The sequence below is a fragment of the Coloeus monedula genome, assembly GCF_965178545.1.
Source record: "Coloeus monedula genome assembly, chromosome: 7".
Classification (NCBI taxonomy): Eukaryota; Metazoa; Chordata; class Aves; order Passeriformes; family Corvidae; genus Coloeus; species Coloeus monedula.
Window position 1 is genome coordinate 12,202,803 of NC_138787.1, and position 21,307 is coordinate 12,224,109.

The following is a 21,307-nucleotide window of genomic DNA, read 5'->3' on the forward strand; positions in this document are numbered from 1 at the left end:
TTTAGAACTGGCAGACCAGTCCGTCTTATTCTGAGCCGAGAGGATGATATGGTAATCACTGGTGGCCGACATCCTTTTATTGCTAAATATAAAGTGAGTGCCACTAGAATTCAGTGAAAAAATACCCACCTATATTCTGTGAATAAGTATTTCAATGTTACTGGTTAATGTGTTCTATCAATGAAAGTTAGTATAATCAATTCAATTTTAAAACAAAACTACACGCCAGGAAACAAAGAGAAAGTTGCTGTACAGCCCCTTTGTCTGCTTCGTCTACCTCTGTCTCTTCAGGGTTTTATTTAATTTTTTTTCTAGTTCCTTCATGTCCTTTTCCTTTTATAGCTCTTTCTGTCTTTCTTTCTTAGAACAGGAGCTAACCTATATCAGACTTCTTCTGCAGAACTTTATTTTAAACTCTCCATATGGTTAGATTCACACAAAGAAGCAGCTAATTTCTCACAGAAACAGTGTCATGCAGAAAACTCGCCCTGTGGAGGAAATGAATCTCTTCCCTGCCCATGCACTGTCATCAGTCATAATTATTCATTAGGATAATTTCTGCCTTCTTTTCCTTCTCTACTTGTCATATTAATTATGTATGCCAGCCACCATAATGGGGTTTAAATCCAAGTTTCTGCTGAATCAATAAATGGAAAGATTTCTCTTTAAAAGTACCTTTTGTTAATAGCACTACAGCTCAAGCTGGATGCCTTCAAAGACAGACCCTGAACAACAGGATTCCTGGGCAATTATAGCCTTACAATCTAAGTTCCCCATCCCTGACAGTTCGGACCAAGAGTAATATTAAGGGTCTGGAGTCTTCACGTTCTTCATGGCTTTCTTTCATTGTCTGTAGCTGGGCCATTTCTTTTCTTATATCTAAGTGTGCTGCATCTGGTAGAGATTGTAGCTTCTTTATCTTTCAGCTTGAACTGGCTCTGAGGCCTTCTTTTACTTGACTAGGTAACAGTTCAACATACCTTGGTGAAAGTTCACAGCTTGCAGCCTAAGGCTGCAGCAAATTTATCTGCTAATACTAAGCAAGTTGCATGACATACTACCTAGGTAAAGTAAGAGAGGTTTTATAAGATGCTTCCCTAAAGATAAAATGAGCTGTAGCTCATGTTGAGAATTCAGGAACTGTTAGTGATAACAGGTGAAAAGAGGGATGTGAGATAGTGATAACATTTCTTCATTAATAAACACAAATGTCATATTCCATCTGCCAGACACTATTCTTACCATTAAAGTGGGATTTGATTTTATCTACAATAAACTTTCCTAGGTGACACACTTCTCAGCCATCTCAGGCAATATAGAGGAAGCCACTGCTTCTTCCTTTCCCAGTGGGCTGATGTTGCTTATTATATGCTGTACCTATACAGATCACAGATGCCAGGTGGGAAACCCCATATCTTAGAAACATTCTTTCTTTCTCTCTTGCCTTTCTATAGTTTCAGTGAATGCTGGCCAGAAATTAATAGTGCAGTATTACCCTGAATGTATGGGTTATGTTAGTTTTCAAAATATAAAAGCACTTAAGAAACAAATGAATGCCGAATTCTAAATAACATACTGTTGTAACCTTCTAGGTTGGCTTCATGAATGATGGTAAGATCAGAGCTGTGGATGCCAAATATTATATTAATGGAGGATGTACCCCTGATGAATCTGTCCTGGTAAGGATTTTATACTGACAAATCTTATAATATGGAGGAATCATTAACTGGAAAATTATGAAGGTCAAATTCCTTTGCCTATATATTATTAAACATACAGACTTTTGATACAGGGATTATGGGTTGTTGGAAGAATCTGCCCTGAGTAGGTTATCGTTTCCATATTCAATTTAGTGAAGCATGTTACTATATTTTTATATTACCCTACACATTCCCTTCATGAATGTTTTCTCAGGCTTATTTTTCTGTTATGAGCATCTCAACTAACAATGTATTCCTTTTAAAATACGTAGTACCTGCATTTGTCCCTGCCTAAAGCTTTATGTCCTCAGGGCTGGGAAGACATTTCTTAGCCTTCAGAAAATTCATAGTTATAGTTATCCTGTTGCTGTCCCTGTACATTTCTGTACTGGGTCAGTATTTATTGTGCTGTATACCTCAGTTCCTGACTTACAGGTCTGCAAAGTATAAAATGTTTCTTGCTTTGATATCATCACTAGATATTTGTGTTTGTACACGCTATTCTAGCTGTAACTGAAATGTTTGCTGTACTATCCCTCATCTGCTTGTCATTGCCCCACCTAAGAGTATTTTCTGCATCCTGAAATCTGTCAGTGTAACTGCCCATGGTACTGCTGCCTAACCTGGTTCTGAAAAATAGCCTAGGTTAGAAGAAAACCCATTATTAGAAGCATGTACATTAATGCAGATCATGTCAGAACTGTCTTAAGATGAAGTTCTACAATGATACAGTGAAGCTGGTGGGCCTAGCACGAATGACTGAGGCTTAAATTTGTCATTCTGAGAAATCTACTTAACACTGAAGAGAGACAGTGACCTCTTTTGATTAGGCATCAAAACTTTTTTTTAAATTACTTTTTTATTTTGATACTGACTCCTAGAGCCTAATTTGAGGTCTCTAGTACAGGATTTTCCTCTTCATGTGGTTTTGTGTTTGTCATTGTAAATTTCTAAATTAAAAACTTAAGGACAAGAAGACACTGTAGACTGCAGTACATATGCTTTCTGGTGGAACTAAACTTTAAGTGTGGACTTCCATAGGATGTGATAGTTCAGAATGCTTTCATCAGTTCCTTTCATAGCTACTGTTACTTTAAATCTAATCTGCCTATTTTTAGTTTTGTGTGGCTTTTGGTATTGAAGTAGGAGCAAAATCAGTCATAAAATGACACATCTGCTACATCCTTAACTACTGATAACATTCAAGTACAAGTAACATCAGCTGTGTTCTGTATAAAAAAAAGCCCCTGGAAATTAATATATTGCATGAGAAATGTATTAATAAAGTCTGTATGTGTGCATGAGTACTTACAACCAGTGATTGCCAGAAAGCAAATTTTAAAGCTAATTGTCTCAAGTTAAGGTCTTTCATATAAGAGATGCGGAAGATGTAATGTCAATTTGAAGGAAGCACTGTTCTGCCATTAAACAAGATCTGTTTATCCCCTACCTCAGGTAGCAGAAGTGTCCTTATTAAAAATGGACAATGCATACAAGATTCCCAACTTGAGATGCTGGGCTTGTGTCTGCAAAACAAACTTGCCATCAAACATAGCATTCCGAGGCTTTGGCTTTCCTCAGTCAGGACTGGTGACAGAAACTTGGATAACAGACGTTGCAGATAAAACTGGTTTATCGCCAGAAAAGGTGACTAAATGAAGGCCTATTCTCTCCTGAAATGAAGTCTATGGAACTGGAAAGTTAAAAACCTTTAGATTAGTTTAATTTTTTGAACAATTCTTTTCTAAGTCAAACATAATTTGAGCTGAAGTTCATATTTTTTTAAATCAATGTCTGGTTGTTGAATGAATAGCATGGTCTTACAAACTGGTAACTGTTCAAAAAACATACAGTGATCTTCTTGTCATCTATTAGTCCTCCCAGATGGTCAGTTTGCCTTTAACAGGATTGTGTGATAACTGTAATTTCATTTTTTTCAGATTAAGGAAATAAATATGTATAAGAAGAATGAGCAAACACACTTCAAACAAAAACTTGATCCACAGAATTTAATACGGTGTTGGAATGAATGTATGGAGAAATCTGCATACTACAGTAGGAGAACAACTATCAATGAATTTAACAAAGAAAATTACTGGAAGAAAAGAGGTATTGCCATTGTACCAATGAAATTTCCATTTGGACTAGGTACACCGTACCTTTCTCAGGTGAGATTCATTAAAGAATAAGTGAGCTAAGCATTTTATCCATAGAAGATTACAGTCACTTTATCTTAGGATACAAAACAAATATGTTATCTTTCAACTCTTGGAAAATGATCATCCTCCTGATGGTTGTTCCCTGAAGAGGCTGTACTAGCTTGTAGCTCTCTTCAAGCTGAGATCAAAGTTGTTTGGTTTTCAGGACTCAGGCAGCTTGGACCCTGCCTACCTAAAGGCTAGTCCTATTTGTTGTGGTGCAGTGTTGGAATAGGTGAGTTGAACACATTTACAAAAAGTTTTTGAAGGCTGATAGAGAAATGTTCATTGAATAAGTTGTCCACTCCAGAAATAGTTCTGACCCTCCTCTTTCTGATGATGAGGGTACTATGGAATGCTGCTCTTAAAGACTTAACCCTTTGATGGCATCAAAGGCGAAGGTTAAGGAAGGAAAAAAGCACAGTAGTATTTTTGGTCCTTGTATTTTTTTTAACATAGGTGTCTAATTCTTCTGAAACAGACAGCATTCTATCAACTGAAAATTAATTAATTGACTGACTTATGTCATATCAAACTGGCTGTCTCTGCTCAGCATTAAAGTCACAGGGTCTTTGTAGTCTACAGCTACTTCTAGCTGAGTCTAGGAAGAAAATTTCATTCAGAGATTCAACTCATGCAACTGAGAAACCTCCGGGACTCTCACATGTCAGTGAGAGAGAAAATGGAGCTTGCAGCAAATTGCGCTTACAGCCACTACTGAGGGGTGTCCTCCAGCTTCTTTTGGAACCACTGAGATACTGTTGCCAAGTGTAGGTTTATTTCAGGATCTAGTAACAGAAAAAGCAGACCACCAAGGATTTGTATCTTTTTCTTTTGAAGTTCATTATAGAGGAAGAGCAGCAAGTAGCATTTCATATTTTGCCTTATATTCCTAAGCATTAAACAGATAAACTGAAATATACTTAAACACTTTGTCTTTTTTTAATTCAATTCATCACCACATACAACACATTTCTCACTAGTCTGATCTTGACTTTGTTTTTGTTTTTTAGGCTGCTGCACTGGTTCATATTTATACTGATGGGTCTGTGCTTCTGACACATGGTGGAATTGAAATGGGGCAGGGTATTCATACAAAAATGATCCAGGTAAAAAATGATCTAAATAAATATTGCCATGTGCTTTATCTTTCCTGCAGATAAACAGTGTAAGGGTTTTCTGTTTGGTTAGTTAGTGTACCAGCAGGACAGTTTCTTTATCAACATAGCCACTACTTCTTTGCATTGATAGAATTAGAAAGTAAAGGTACCTTCATTAAGAGTCATAGAGGCAGAAAGAAGGAAAAAACTGACTGGTTTTTGTTCTTCCAATAGCATGTAAAGAGGCTTATTAGAAATAAGATTTTGAGGGGCTAATCCCATAAAACCCATAGTGAAAAAGGCAGACACTATTCACACAGAATCACCAGGTTGGAAGAGACTTTCAAGATCACCGAGTCCAAGCCATGCCCTAACACCAGCTCAACTAAACCATGGCACTGAGTGCCACATCCAATCTTTTTTCAAACACATCCAGGGATGGTGACTCCACCAGCTCCCCAGGCAGATGACTCCAGAACTTTATCACTCATTCAGTAAAAAACTTTTTCCTAACATCCAACCTAAATTTCCCTTGGTGCAGCTTAAGACTGTCATGATGATAACATTATGATCATATTTGGTTAATGGATAGTTCTGAGACAGATCTGTGAAAGTATTTATCAAGTCAGTGAAAGTTTGGGACCTGGGCTTGTATAGTTTGCTCTAAGTCTTTCAGGGTATAAGCAGGAAAATCAGGAATGAGTGTTGGAGTTCAGAGTCTCAATCCAGCATTTGAGTACAGCTGGAACATTGTCCTTCTTTTCTGTTTCTTTGTTCTAACAACTTGGACACAATGATTTCAGCTGGAGATTGGAAGAGAACTCGCTTAAACTTTTATCTTTCCTGGTATTCCTGACTTCTAGCAAATACTGGGGAGTTGTTGGAGTGTTTAGATTGTTTCTAAAACAAAGAATATGTTGTTCTTCCTGAAACAGGTTGCTAGTCGGGAATTGAACATCCCCATGTCATGTATTCACTTCTGTGAAACGAGCACAACAACTGTTCCCAATGCATGTGCCTCGGTGGGATCTGCAGGGACAGATGTCAATGGCATGGCTGTGAAGGTAAAGAGTAGTATTTAGCTGAAAAACCCCCCCGATCCCTTGAGGTATATGTTTGCCAAACTTTAGGTACTAGTGATCCCATAAAAATCAAGTTTGGGATTACCAATACTGCTGCAGGTGGCCAAGAAGAAACATGACTTGACAGTTTCTCAATAACGGTGCTTATGAGTTTTCAGAATATGATCTGGACTTTCCCAAAAAGGCTTACACTTTCCAAAATCTTTTTTTCATCTAACAAGCTAACTAGTCCCATAAAAGTCTTGCACCCTTGTTCATGTTTGAAATCTACTGATTCATACAGACAGATTCCAGCCCTTGTAACTTAACCATTTTGAAGTTTTATGTGTATGTGGTTAATATGACACTTCCTGCAATACCTTTTCAAACTAAGGTGACATTAAAGCATATACTAATTAAGTAGTAACTAGAACATAACTTGAATAGTAGCAAATGTATCTGTGTTAATTTTGTGGTATATTCTCCTGGCTTCTCACCAGGATGCTTGCCAAACTCTTCTGAAACGCCTGCAGCCCATCATCAAGAAGAACCCAACAGGGACCTGGAATGATTGGGTAAGACCTGTGAATCCTACGGAATGTGTTTGAGTGCTGGCAGAAACTGTGAGATATGTATTGTAGTCTATAAATCTGCTCAGCCTAATAATCCTAAAGTTAAAAACTGTAGAAACAGGCTATTTCACAAACAGATGAAATGCAGAATAGTCAAGAGATGGTTCTTGGCCAGGCACAAATGATTACGTGGAAGATAACAACTAGATTTATTGCTAGTACAGTATTTAAATATTGCCAGTGCAATATCCAAGTAACAAATCTATCATCTGTTACAACGGATTATAGTAAGATCAGGTTATGGTCCCTCCTGTTGAGGAGGGAGATCCCCTGGCTTTCTAAACTTTTCAGAGGAGTCTAGGTGCAGCTAGGTCTACTTAGTCTCAGATGTGGTCCACAGCCTATGTCTAAAGGGCTATGATATGTTGTGGTGTAACCTCAGCCAGCCACCAAGCACCACACAACTGCTCACTCATTCCCCCACCAGCAGAATCAGGGAAAGAGTCAGAAGAGTGAAAGCTAGAAAACTTGTGAGTTGAATTAAATGGGTAAAGCAAAAGCCATACACACAACCAAAGCAAAGCAAATAATTCTTTCAATCTTTCCCATGGGCTGGCAGGTGTTCAGCCATCTCCAGGAGAGCAGGGCATCATCACACGTATTGGTTACTTGGGAAGACAAACACCAGCACTTCAAATGTCCCCCTGTTCCTCCTTCTTCCCCCTACTTTCTATACTGAACATGATGCCATATGGTATGGGATATCCGTTTGGTCAGCTGGGGTCAGTTGTCCCATCTGTGTCTCCTCCCAAATTCCCATGCACCTCCAGCCTCCTCACCAGTGGGGCAATCAAAAAAAGCAGAAAAGGCCTTGTCTCTGGGTAAACCCTTCTTAGGAATAACAAAAACACACTAATCCAAAACACCTAATCTCCTCTACTAGGTACAAAATTAATTTGGATGATTCAGACACACCAAAAGTATTATCAGAAATGGCGGACCAAAGAAAGAATGTTAACATATGTAGAGAAGTAATTTTATATCTTACAGAGTCAGTAAAACCAACCAAAAACGCCACAAAAACTTTTTGACTTGTAAACGGAGTAAATCTAACATGAGAATCACTCAAAGGGAATAGATTTGGTACCTCCTACTGTCACTTTTATGACCGGCAGAACTTTACAAAGAGCATTTCTCTTGAAAAATGTCATCTTTGTGCAAATAGGTCATGCAGATCTTTTATGTCAGTGTGCTGGTTTGACCTTGTCTGGACTCTAGGTGCCCAACAAGCTGCTCTATCAGTCCCCTTCCTCAGTGAGATAGGGGAAGAAAATAAGATGGAAAAGCCCTGACGAGTCAGTGGGTAAAGACACAGGCAGTTTATCAAAGAAAAAGCAAAAGGTTGCACATGCACATGGTCACATGACCCAATATAATCAGTGACTTATCAACCAGATCTGTTTAGCTGACAAGGAGGGACCTATTTCTATTGATCAGAGAAATTGAGCAGGGCCCTTTCTGACTATGGCATTACCAGCAATAAAGATTCAGCAAGAACACCACTGTTGACAGGTCTATTCCTTCTAGTATTGCCAAAAGAATTCAGATTGTTCATGCAAAGGGGGTTTAGTTCTGAAGTCTTAGGCACCATGTGCAGCTAAACATGCTTAACTCAGCTTGTCTTCCTTTCTTTACAAGTTTTATAGTTTGGGGGTTTTAAGTAAATATGTGTGGGTAAGTATATATATGTAAATAAAGTAAATATACCTATGCTGTGTTCCTTCCTGACTCCTTCCTTGGCTTACCACAAGCACTGCTATATTTTGCAGATTAAAGAAGCATTTAAACAGAGTGTGAGTCTTTCAGCTACTGGCTATTTTAGGTAATACATTTTTGTTCCTTAAAAATGCATAAATTAGACCAGGACTGATTTCTGAAGATAGCTAATGCTGTAAATAGAAGATCCTGTCAAATAGGTCTTTCTAATAGCTCATTTTATGTTTTAAATAATTAGTTGATATATGAAGGGTTGGAAGCATAAAGTTTTGGTGTTAATTTATGTCTAGCCCTCTGTGGACTCTCTAGAAATTATTAAAAGAACATTTTGCCATCTTTGCTCCATGATTTGACATTTAGCAAACCAGAAAGCATCAAGAAAGTGACTGCTGCCTGTAACAGTCATGTGCAAAGTGGGATATAGTTTTTTAACTGGAGACTGTATTGCTATAAGCTATAAATATTGTTCCCACTGCTCTCAGAGTAGTCTCTTGGTCCTTTTTCTTTGAATTCTTTCACAGTGTTTATAAAGAACCAGAAATGAAAAATTTCTGTGCTATAACTCAGGTGGGATTCAAAGCAAAGCTTTTCTCTTAGCCTGCTGTGCCTTATCTTTTCTCTCCTTCTTCTGGTGGTTCTTACTTATTAATAGCAACTTTTCAGGTCTCTGGGCAGTCTGGAGTAAGTTGAAAGGGCACTTGGGAAGCCCATACTTTTTTAAAACACCGAAAAATGTCCAAATAAAATGTCCCTTCCTGCTGTTAAGCCTGTTCAAGTATATCTTCTGCTTATGCAGCCCTTTAGGAATGTTAGTATCACCAAAGTAATGAACAACAGTGCTATCGACATTTAACAGTGTCCAAAACCATCTGCAGATCCCTGAGCCTCAGATGCTGTATTGATCTAGTTCTTATCCAGTCATATTCTCTACTTCCAGGAATCTCAAAGGCAGCTGAGGTAAATGGATTATGAGAAGTTGAGTAGATGGATTTTGTGTATCCGTTTTTCAGTGCATGGTTCTATACTATAATTGCCTTGTGATAATTTAAAATATGCTCAACAAAGAGATTTCAGTCATACATTGTTGAAAATACAGCTTAGTCACATAGCTCCCATATTTGGAAGACACCACATTTCACTGTCCTCTCATGTCCTTGGTTTTACCCCATCAGTCCTAACTACTATGGTGTCCTCAGTTAGTCCCACTCCCTTCTAAGTAATTACACCTTTCTTTCAATATTCCCGTTTTAACCCTCTCACTCAATTCTGTATGCTGTTTCTGTAATTTTGACTTTTTCATTTATGTCTTGTAAATTATTCTTTATAGGTCCTGACAAGTTTTCCTCCATTTTTCTGAATTCCTATATGTGCTATTATCCCAGTAACCATTATCTTAAATGTTTATTCTGTATTTGGTTACTGTGCTTTTATTAGTATATTTCTAGGAGTGTGCTGGTTATAGACTCTCCTGAACTGAAATAGCTTGCTTGTCTGCTTATTTTATGTAAATACCAGATGCATCAAACCTAAACTACTAGGCTTTGTAGGCTTTCATGAAATTTTGAAGTTCTGAGCTGTTACTTAAGATTTCACTTAAGATTTTGTACTTAAGATTTTGCAAGCAGTTTCAAACTTTTTTGTGCTCATCTGCTTTGTTATAATGCAAACTGTCATCGGTTTTCTTCTTGTGGACTGTGTTTCTTCCATCAGAGGTTACAATGAATACATGGACTGGGAGAAAGGGGAAGGACAGCCATTCACATATTTCCTTTATGGAGCTGCTTGTTCAGAGGTTGAAATTAACTGTCTAACAGGAGATCACAAGGTAATAACTGAATGTCAGAGAAGTTTTGGAAATAATGTGAATGAGGCTTGCTCCAACAGTCATTCAGGTTTGCATTAATAAGTCACCTGTCTTCACATGATAATAAATATATCAACAATGTAGATTCAAATTACAGGTGGAACAGAATGAAAGCTCTGGAATATTAACCAGCTTCTGACACATCTGTGTTGATGTCATATATGTTCACCTTTTGGGTTATGGCTGACATCTAACATGTTCTTTGCTTGTTCTGCCCCTGTTTGCCAGCAAACACCTTATAGTAATATTCAATTTCCAGGCTTTTGACCATCTGGACACCTAAATGCTACAGACTGGTGATCCTATGCCCTCTATCTGTACCTTTTTATGCCTCTATCTGTACTTTTATATGGGGATTTCCTTGAGCAATGGGAAAAATCTGGCAGGGCTGTCTCTGGCTAAACTTCTGTTAAAAGTTTAGACAAGTCCATTTTGCTTGTGGTGAGATATTGGAAATTATTCTGAAACATGCAGAGGCCTCTATCTCAGTATTTCTTATTTCACTGAATACCAACTCTAACACATTATCTTCTAATGCTTTCAGTCCATCTCTCTGGGTGATATAAATCTAAATTTTATTAACAGAACCTCAGAACAGACATTGTTATGGACATCGGATGCAGCATAAATCCAGCTGTGGATATAGGACAGGTAAGTGCCAAGAATTTTCTGCCGCCTTATTTCTATTACGCTATGGTCCTTATCCAAAATGAAGATTACCCCATTAATTCAGAAAATATTCATTTCTTACTAGATTATTAATCATATTAGAAGGTCTTTTGCCTATAGACTTGCTCCATTTGAATTAGTGTCTTATTAGAGCTTTATAGATTTCAAATAAGCTTGAATTTTGCCCATGGTGTCAACCTGTAGTACTTCCAGAATGTATGTATGCCTTCTATCTACTGGACTTCAATCCTGTTTGTGATCTACAGTCTCCAAGTTGTTTCACCTGCCTTCCCCACTTGATAGCAGGGAAACACCTTTATTCATTGCAGGCTGTTTCACAGATCTCATCACTTGATCATTCAAGTATCTGTCTTCTCAGGTATGAGAGAGAAGTGTGAAAGGTTTTCTGGTTACAGTTGCCCCAAAATGTTGAAGAATCACATTAGGCAAACAGAAGCGTGTTAGGCCTCACATATATTAGACTAACAGCTAATGATACAAATGAGTTCTTGGTGAAGTTTTACTCAGTTAACCAAACATGAGTACATAAATGCAACTTCTTTTCTTATTTAAAGATTGAAGGTGCTTTTGTTCAAGGCATTGGACTGTACACAATGGAGGAGTTAAAGTATTCTTCAGAAGGAGTCCTCTATACTCGGGGTCCAGATCAGTATAAGATCCCTGCTGTTTGTGATATTCCAGAACAGTTTAGTGTTTCCCTACTGTCATCTTCTCAAAATCCTTATGCCATCTATGCATCCAAGGTAAGCAAATCATCATGGGGCCTAATTCTTAGATCTCAGGCCAAACAGAGAAATTATATATAATCTGATATAAAACACATATAAGTTTTCGGTTCCTCTTCTTTTGCATTTCAATGAAGTGTCCAGTAAATTGTTTTATTTATGACATTAGGGAAGATAATAAGAAAGGACATAAAGCCAGCTACTCTGTCACTTTAATGGTTGGCAAGAAGTGATTTTAGAGTTTTATTAACAGACCATACACAGAAGCTGCAAGATGAATTTAAAGCCATACTTCTAAATGTGGTGATAAACTGAAGGGTTAGACTAAAAATATTAACGTGATTGATGGAGAAATTATAATGTCAATCAGAGTGTGCAGCTTACTTGTGTGTACTGTGCAATATGAAATAGAACTGCTTGTGTGTATCTACATGAGAGACTGGCTTTTTTCCATCTTTTTCAGGGGATGGGTGAGGCAGGACTTTTCTTGGGATGCTCTGTGTTCTTTGCTTTGAGAGATGCAGTAACTGGTGTGAGGAACGAAAGAGGACTGAAAAAGACCTTTGCACTGAACAGCCCTCTGACTGCTGAGCAAATACGGGCAAGCTGTGCTGATGCCTTTACTGAGATGGCAATAGAAGGTAGGGGAAGGGGCTGTTTGACTATAGCTGGGTAGGAGTGTTTACTGATTTTGGCACCCCTGAATAGTGGAGTGCCTAAGGATGTCTCCAGTCAGTCATGCTTTATATACAGCTCCTTGTAATTGAAATGTCTGGTAACAGGTCTCATTTATACAAGTTATTTCGACAAATGTCATTCAAACATTGTATTGGAATTTCCCTGGTTTCATATAATTTTTTTTCTTTGAAATTTACATAATTTTTACAACCCTCTTTTCCCTGAACTCTCCTCCTTTCTTCTGTATGTCAAATCCCATAGAGGATTAAATAGCTCATCTTATTAACATGCAATGGATCAGCCTCTAAGCATCTTCAGTCTCCTTCCAGGTGCTTTGCCCCACTTGCTTGCTGGTACTGTCACTACATTCTGGTACTTCTTGCTATGCTCAGTACTCTTTGGGAGAAAAATAATTAACTCAGAGCTAATAAAAAGGGACAGAAGAAAAATAAACAAAGCAATACACTTTGTATAATGCTGATCCTTTATACTCTGTTTTCTGCAACTGTTCACTGTAGTCATGCTCCCACTGCTATTACAATTCTTTTTCTGGGTAAGTTTTTACTTAGTGAGGAAAGTTCCTTGCCAGCATATTAATCCATGCTGTGCTCTGAACCTCTGAGCCTCTGCTATGGAAACTTTGGAGCTCTCATTCATAAATTACTCCCATGGTATTTCTGTGATTATGCTGAGGCACCATTGGCCCCTGAATCAATAGGTTTGTGGGCTTCCTCTCATTGCAGGAACTTGCAGGAGGTGAGGTCCACCAGTGCAGGGACCATGCTTCTCCATCCCTCTTTAGTCCTAATCCCAGTTATCACTGACTTGGAGGCACCTGATAAGGGCAGTGTTGGGAGTTTGCTAGTCAAATGAAGTCACTGTTGTCATTTCTTGCTTATCTCTTAGATGGCAAGCAATGAAGCTCCTTCCTCCACTCCTCGGGCCACATCTGTGTGAATGACAAACCATAGTGCACAAGACCGGAATGGAAAACTGATTTACTGCCCAAGACACACTAATCAACACACAGATAAATGTATTTTCTCTTTTTCCAAATAGAATCAGCTGCCGAAAATATGCACTTTACATCTTCCATCCTTATCTTCATTCTTCCTGTATACTCATTACAGTATTTTGCTTAAATGCCTGCATTTAGTTGCTAGAAATACATCTTCTGCATTTGAACCATCTGTTTTCAACAAGAAAGATCTGCTGAGCAGCATAGCTCAAATGCTCTGCAGGAGATGGAAGTTAGGATGAAGTGTAAAGGTATGCTAGATAACTCTCTGCCACATATTACACTAAACAGCTTCATATGATAAATGATTTTGTAATGGCTTCAGCTAATTTTCTAATACAGTTTTGAGTCTTGCAGTGAAGTGTGAGTGCAGAGATCTTTGTCAAAGACTCAGAACCTTGTTCGTTGGATTCAGAACCTTTTTGATCAGAAGTGATGCTCTGACTTGTAGTAAAGCTGGTTTAGATTCTTCTGGCACAGGTATCTTTGTGTTGAAAGCATGCAAGAAACAAGAGTTATGATTCTCTTTTGCTATGCCAGGCAAGTTGCCATGGCTGGCCTAGATATATAGAATTTTATCTCCAAAGTTGACAGAGTTGTAATTGCCCCAGAAGCTTTCTTTGTCTCATGGAGCAAGCCAGAAGCCTCTGAACATAATGGGAAAACTGACATGGAGTTCAGTGTGCTTTGAATGGGAGAATGGATGAACCTGTCTCTGGAAAGGGTTCTTAAGCAATGCTTAATCTTGTGCTCAGCCATGCAAGTACAGTTAGGAACTTTCTCCCACTCTTGGCCACTGCTGAAATAAAGAAGATAGAAAAATCATAATGAGATCTAAGATGATCTGTGAAGATCCATCATCTGATGCTGTTAATGTTCAATGGAATTAGACCACACCCAAGCAGCAGCAGCTGGAGAAAACAGGAAAACATAAAGCTGCACTGTATTCAATGGTAACAATAATTCTGGTGTTAATAAATTTCAAGTATGTATGTATTCATAACCTAAGGTGAGACCAAGATATAACTTCAAAGTTATGAAAGCTTCAGTCACAATATTTAGCTTTCAGCATCAGAATCCACAATATTGAATTCACTGACAGCTTCAGCCTTTCCTCCTCATCGAGTGCAAAGACAAAATTTCAGTTCTGAATGTGCACACACATAAATACACAAATCTCCATGGTATTTGTATTTGGGACTTTGATATGGGATACATCCTGATGTAGAGAAAACTTCATGTTTTTGGTGAGTCTACAGAAGTTACCTAAATTAGCACCTGAAAATATGCATCAGGTTCTTTGATAAGAAAACAGGAATGGGAAAATTGGTAGTTTATATGTTCAATGTGTGGTTTCAGTGAGTCTCTGCATCAGTTATTCCTTCCTAAGCATGGTGACTGTTCTTCCAGTTACTCATGAGTCACATTGCTCCAGCACTATGAAGACTGCCCTTTGTACTGGAAGTAAATGGCTTTAATTTGTTTGACATGTCAGCCTGCAGGCGCTATTATTCCACTGCTTCTCAGTGTTCCACAATATCCTCCTGTCGTCCTTTCATTTTACGAGCTGATACTGTATCTGTGACAGAAATCAGGTCAGTAACTTAAACAGCTTTTGCATTGGCTATTAAGAGATGAAATCTTTATTGTTTCAATTCGTCTTTCTGTGACCACTATGAGTCAGCGAAATGCAGTTGCTTAAACACAGGTGTCTAGACCATTTTAGATGTCTTAAGACAGCAGAGACATGGGACAGGAGAGCACAGGACTGGAAGATATGATATAGCAACTGGAGACCAGGCAGGTAACAGTAGTTGTAATCACTGGAAGTAGTACTGAAAGTGGGGTTTAGGCAGCTGAAGCCTTTTTGGTTTTACTTCATTTTCTTCACTTTCTTTGTATTAATTTGGCTTTTATATTTTGTTAGAAGGTCAATAAATTAAATGTGAATGCTGCTGCCACAATCAGTTTTTCTGATTTGAAATATCTTCTTAGTTTCACTGTTTGGTGTTACAATCCCGTTATGAGAGATGCCCCTGCCCCACCTAAGGTGCAAACGAGACCCTATGCCAAAGTCAATAATCCCAGAGTCATTCTTCTGGAAGTACTACTTTTCTACAGTCCAAGTCTTGGGTATCCATGGGGCGTACATGCCATTCCCATAACTTGAGATAGCATGTGTATAAGCACTTGTTTCCTTGCCCATATTTTGTCACAGTGAGAATTTTTGTCCAGATGTTAACCAAACCCTTACCTCTGTTAGGTCTGGAATGAGCTCCTTCCTGCTGTGCCAACGGTGCTATCTCAGTTTCCATTATCTTAAGGGGACAATGTTTTGAGACAGGCAACTACATTCTTTAAGTCCTTACATATGGGTTTGTCAAGGACACCTTGCAACCCCACATGTCAGTACACCCCTAAATATGTGTGAATTCTGGGATATACTGAAGCAGGGAGCCTACAGATCTACTGAACTGGGGGAAAGCTCTATCATCTCTTGTTGTCCTATGTACCTATGCCACCAGCAAGAGTGCTGGTTCATTCCAAGCAAGTCAAATCTTGTAAAAATCTTGCCCAAACCTTGCAGGCAATGACATCTCCCCACCTGCAGCACTGAGGTGTTCACACTCCAAGGATTCATCATATTCTAGACCTGCACTTGGTTTTCTGCAGTGCAAATCTTGTCAGCTTCTCAGTCATTATTAACAAAGACTCCTCCCTGCCACTTTACAAGTGGCTCTTTTGTCTAGTTGCCTCAGTAAATTCTATAAATGTAGCAAATATGGGTTGTTGGGTTTTTTTGGGTCTGAAGCATATTAAGCTGTCTGCTGGCTTTGAAGTGTTTGAAAAACTGCATGGAAGCTAGAAATATCAGCAGTTAACCATCCTGACAGATGATAATATGGCTACCTGCAATGTTATGAACGAAGCATTCTTAGACTATACAGGGAGGCAGATAAGCAGAAATGTTAGGCTCCAAAGGAACTGACATATTGGATGGCTATTGACACGTTCATGTGCACTGTAACTGCACAGTTACACCCAAACTGGAGATGGTTCAGAAGAACTCTATCTACTGATTTTCTTCATGAGAGAAATGTTTCTGTAGCAGTCCACCATCAGCAGGCCCATTCTGTGTGGTGAAATCTTAAATACCTAACATAAATACTAGGTTCTGGTTTGGAGGGTTAGCCTGTAAATTAGATATTGGACTGCCAAAATCAAGGATTTGGTCTGGTTCTTTCTGTTTTCAGGCCATTGAGCCTGCACTGTTGTACCTACAATGCATGAGGAATACTACAGTGGTTACTACTACTGCACTTGACAGCACCCATTAAGGCTTTTGCCTACAGGGACCTAGTGACTGACATGACTCCAGTGCTTGTGTTGTGGTAGCTCTCAGAAATATGGTAGGGGATAACCACAAAAACAGAAGCATATCTCTGCTGAGAATCAGCTTCTTGCCTTCTAATGGGAGTGGCAGAAGATCAGGGACTGGCTACTTTGGCCTGCAAACCTTCACTCACTCTAAATGAAATACAGACAGTTTTACTCTAAAATTTAAAAATGGTAAATGAAACAAAGGACAGGTACATGCAATGGAGACTTCTGAAATATATATCCATAATTCTGCTTTAAAAAAAAATAAAGGCCAGCTGTAGTAAGGCATTTAAAGATTAATTTGTTTCCTGGACATGCATACAAAGAAATGGATGAGAATATATAATCCCAAATCAGGATTTGGGACTTCTCTCTTTAAGAACACAGCATGTGTTGAGTGTGGTACCATGGGCATAGAACTGGCATGGCATAGAGACAGCCAGAAGGAAATTTTAAATGTGTGTACAGTAGTAATGTTGATTTTGTTAAAACGTGGTCATTCTGCAGAAAGAAAAAATATTATAGATAGTTCAGGTCAAGCTAAAATGAGAACTGGGACTCCATAGCTTTGCATTTGGCACCCTAAAGAAGGGGGTAATGTTGCATGTCCTTGGTTCTAGCTTCAGGCATGCCTGTGTATTCTAAATTCATCAGTTACTCCATAATATACAGATCTGGAAGTAAAAAGGATAAACAGACCTGGAATTTGTAGCTCAAACTCAGAAATCCCCCTTTACAGCTATCTCTTATGGTACAGGGTTAGAATTAGAGGAGCTCAATTTCTTTGCAGATTATTTCAAGTCATCAGAGAAGAGTTGAGGTAGGGAGTAGGAGGTGGTGCATTAGCATCTGAACATGCATTTATTGCTGAGAAATGGAAGACATTGCACTGGCTCATCCCCACGTGCTTATTTTTAGACTGAGCATCAAATTAAATTCTGCAGGACAAAGCAAACTCAGTCAACCTTTAGGAGCATACAGCATTTCATTAATTTCTCTTGATGTGTAAAGCTTTATTTTTCAGACTTTGATGCAAGAGCACGGCTTGCCCTCAACAATCAGATAAGTTTATCTTTTTTGTGAATGGCAGAAAGGTAGTTATGAACAGAAAGGTAAGTTTATGAACAAAACATAGCTATACAATCCAGCACTGCATTTTCCCACAGTAGACATTGCACCCAATGTGGTTGCAACACATTTGTTATGACCAGTTTCAGGAAATACTGGAAGATCTTTCTTAAGGCTTGATGTATTTCAAGCAAATGTTTAAGAGTGATTAGTATGATATCCTCCTGTTGAGTAGTTTGTGAATAGATTTAACAGAAAAAAAGGTTAAAAAATCAATTTGGATATCTTGAATTTTTGAGTGCAACTCAACCTGTAAAGTGTCAAAACTCCTTGTCACCCTAGGAAAGAATCTCATCTGTTGAGAAAGACTTGCAACTTAACCTGAATATGTGTATTCTTCCCCCACCCCCACTCAGTTTCTTTGCAGATCCTTTAAGGTCTTTGCAGTCCAGAACAATTCCCACCCATGGATCCAATACAGGAATTTATATCTCCTCCTGAACTAATGGTAGGCCTTACTGACATTTGTTATCTCCAGCATAACTGAGTTCCTACAGATGTTGAAAACCCGATGTTTATGTGAAACTGAAAGATCTATCCTTGGATAAATAGAAGATGCTAGTTTTAGTCACACATAATGAGACAATTCAATGCGGATAATCGACATGTTATCGTTATTACAAACACCCCACTTTTTCAAAAAATAAACCATTTGCCTCTGCAAAACCAACTTTTCCGATAAGAGCTCCTTACTCAGGACCATTTCATTTTGGACCAGTTGGGTTTTTTTGTGGAATGTAGTATTTTCTTTGAAAGATCCCAGATGAACTTGTCCATCTTTTCTGTCTTGTATTCTCTGTTGGATGGTTTCTTCCAGCTGGGACATAGACCCTAACAACCTGAGGCTGGACTTACATACAGGTCCACAGGAAAGGCAAAGGGCTTGAAGAGGAAAGAAGAGGGTTAGTTGCAGTAGTTATTGGAAATTCACAGAAGGACAGATGAAAACTTGAACAGAGGGGGAGGAGGAGGAAAGACCCATGATCTGCAGACAGAAGCAAGAAAAGAGATCTGTGAAAATGGTAGTGCAGACCAGACTGAGTAGAATCCAAGGAGTCAGGTTCAGACTGTTTTTTTAATCCTCACTCATGTTTCAGCAGCTTCTTGCAAAATTCCTTGTTTGCATTCCTTTTGCAAATATTCGTGGGCAGTTCTTGCTGCTATTACACAACCACCTCACAAGCACAAAAGTTCGTTTGAGTTCTGAAAATGCACGGCACAGTTCTTCGGTTTGTCATGATATCACAGAGTGCTATTTGCTGCAAGGCAGTTGGCTTTGCAAACATTTGTCAGAGAGCACAACTTTCTTATTTAATGATTGCCTCTCAGGGCAGAACATTCATAGTAAGGCATAAACTCCTTTATGAAATCATGAAAGGGGAAGTAAATCTGCCTTTCTGCTGGTTGTCCTGCCTTTGAGAGACTCATGCTTTAAGAATGCAAGTATTAAATTAATGTTTTACAAATCTTATACTTGGATTAAAGATCTCAGCTAAACTGCTGCTGGCTGATAAAGCTGGTCAGGCAGACATCTGCTCTACATGTTCTACATGCTCTACAGACTGAACTGCCAGGAGGAGTGAAGTGCTTCTCCAGCCTGCACAAGGTGTCCATACCAGCAAGATTATGACTGGTTCCACAGACACATAGGGGTTTTTTGTTTTTCAGGCATGTCTTTTACCTAGAAGGCCAGTCCATAGTTGGAACAGTTCTCTGGCTTGTCCACTGCTCTGTTAATTGCATTGTCTGCAAAGACAGGCGTTTCTCAGGGATTGCTTTTGCATGAAACCATGATTTCACATGGCACTTGTCAAATATGGAAAGAACATACATTATATTCTCAGAGGCAAAAAAAGGCTATATATAGTCTTGTAAGAAAGGAGGTGTCAGAAAAACACTTCGATTAAACAAAAATGTAAATACTGATCAACCATCCCAAGGAGACAAAACTTCTGGAAAGACAAATTTTTAAAACATTTTACATATTGTAGAAACTGGTCTGGGTCTAATATGGTAGATACATGACTCAGCAAATGGAGATTTAGTGATCCTCCCTAAGAGAACACACTTCTTGTATTCTGTCACATATGCAATGAGATTTTAGCATCCTGATTTCCCCCAAAGTCCAGTAACATTGCTTTACTGTTTACATTATATACAAAGGAAATCTTTCAAAACCATCAGAGTAGGAGAAAGAAACATAATATTAATCTTCTCCTACCATTTATTTAGTGTGTCTCTTACCAAGTCATTTAGTTCATTCTCATTTCAGTTTCCTGAGCAGTAATATAATTATAAGCTCAACACTATTCAGCACCAGAGGAACCTCAGATGAAAAGCCTCATTAACGACTCACTGTCTATCATGACAGTGTCCTACTGAGCAATATGGTGGCTCATACTGGCAGTAGTCAAATTTACCAAATCTTTGTCACTTCCATCAGAGAGAATGGCTCAAGAGCAGCAAAGAACAACTGTGATTTTCCACAGCAAGAGAACAACATGGATTTCTCCCCCTCGCCTGAAGAAGCTGAGTGAATGGCCATGCCTTTGAGGGGGAGGAAAGTAAACCTGGTTTCTGTCAACAGAGATGATATGAGAAAGGATTTCTGATGGGAACACTAGATTAAATCATATTTAAAAATACAAAGGTAGAACTTCAGTTAAGATTGAACAAAAAAAAGTACCATTTCTAACAGGTCTTTTAACGGAATAAAGTGGAGTTATGGTACAAATCCCTGTTACATATAAGAAGGGCAAGCTTAAAAATAACCTCATTGTTTGTTAAAGTCCTTAGGAAAACACATTGTAAGTAGGGGATCATCCTGGGACTTGAACCCAATCTCACCAGTTGGCACATCTGTCCTTTGGCATCAGAAGGTAAGCTTTGGTCCCCCTGGCAAATATCTTTGCAGATGGGCAGACCACTGCAACAGAGAATATGTCTATGGGTAGCAGTTTTCAAATTAAATACTACTGTGCATCTCCTAGATGACTTAGAATGGTACATTCAGGAGAATGGAAACCATCCTGGTCTTTGCTTGTCATTTTAACTCACAAAAAGTATTTGCCGATAGAGAAACGCTGTCTTTCTGTTTCACAAGGCAAAAGGAAACAGCATGTAGCCATCTCGGGAAAGTGAGGTGGGTAGGAAGGCCTCCTTTCTACCCTCTGGTTATGTCACTCCATTTATCAAACAGGTTAGCTTTGTCTTGTAACTCCACCACTGTTTGCTTTTATTGCTTTTGCCTCTCACATTTTAAGAAACACTTTGGCTCATTCTCTAGGGCCATGCACCTAGAAACTTCTCATGAAGTCACTGGTACTTTTGTGGAGATGTGTGTGTGTGTATACCTGTGCATCGTGTTTAAATAACATTCCCAGGAATCAAGCCAAAGCAGGTCCCATCCTTGCAAC

General features: G+C 38.7%; 1 protein-coding gene across 4 annotated transcripts in view; it reads left to right on the plus strand.

Moving 5' to 3' along the window:
• AOX1 (aldehyde oxidase 1) overlaps positions 1 to 15,346 on the plus strand; it is a 39,741-nt gene extending 24,395 nt beyond the window's left edge. For 2 of the 4 annotated variants that reach the window (XM_082285179.1, XM_082285178.1), the window contains exons 23-35: positions 6 to 93; positions 1,593 to 1,679; positions 3,156 to 3,347; positions 3,641 to 3,868; positions 4,912 to 5,007; positions 5,934 to 6,062; positions 6,560 to 6,634; positions 8,461 to 8,513; positions 10,118 to 10,232; positions 10,857 to 10,922; positions 11,516 to 11,704; positions 12,150 to 12,327; positions 13,271 to 15,346. In XM_082285179.1, coding sequence (XP_082141305.1) covers positions 6 to 93; positions 1,593 to 1,679; positions 3,156 to 3,347; positions 3,641 to 3,868; positions 4,912 to 5,007; positions 5,934 to 6,062; positions 6,560 to 6,634; positions 8,461 to 8,513; positions 10,118 to 10,232; positions 10,857 to 10,922; positions 11,516 to 11,704; positions 12,150 to 12,327; positions 13,271 to 13,284 — 1,510 coding nt within the window. In that variant the 3' untranslated portion in view covers positions 13,285 to 15,346. Of the gene's footprint in view, positions 1 to 5; positions 94 to 1,592; positions 1,680 to 3,155; positions 3,348 to 3,640; positions 3,869 to 4,911; positions 5,008 to 5,933; positions 6,063 to 6,559; positions 6,635 to 8,460; positions 8,514 to 9,282; positions 9,365 to 10,117; positions 10,233 to 10,856; positions 10,923 to 11,515; positions 11,705 to 12,149; positions 12,328 to 13,270 lie in introns of those variants that run through there. The other 2 variants (XM_082285180.1, XR_014226576.1) reach the window with 2 other exon arrangements.
• Positions 15,347 to 21,307: the final 5,961 nt, after the last annotated feature.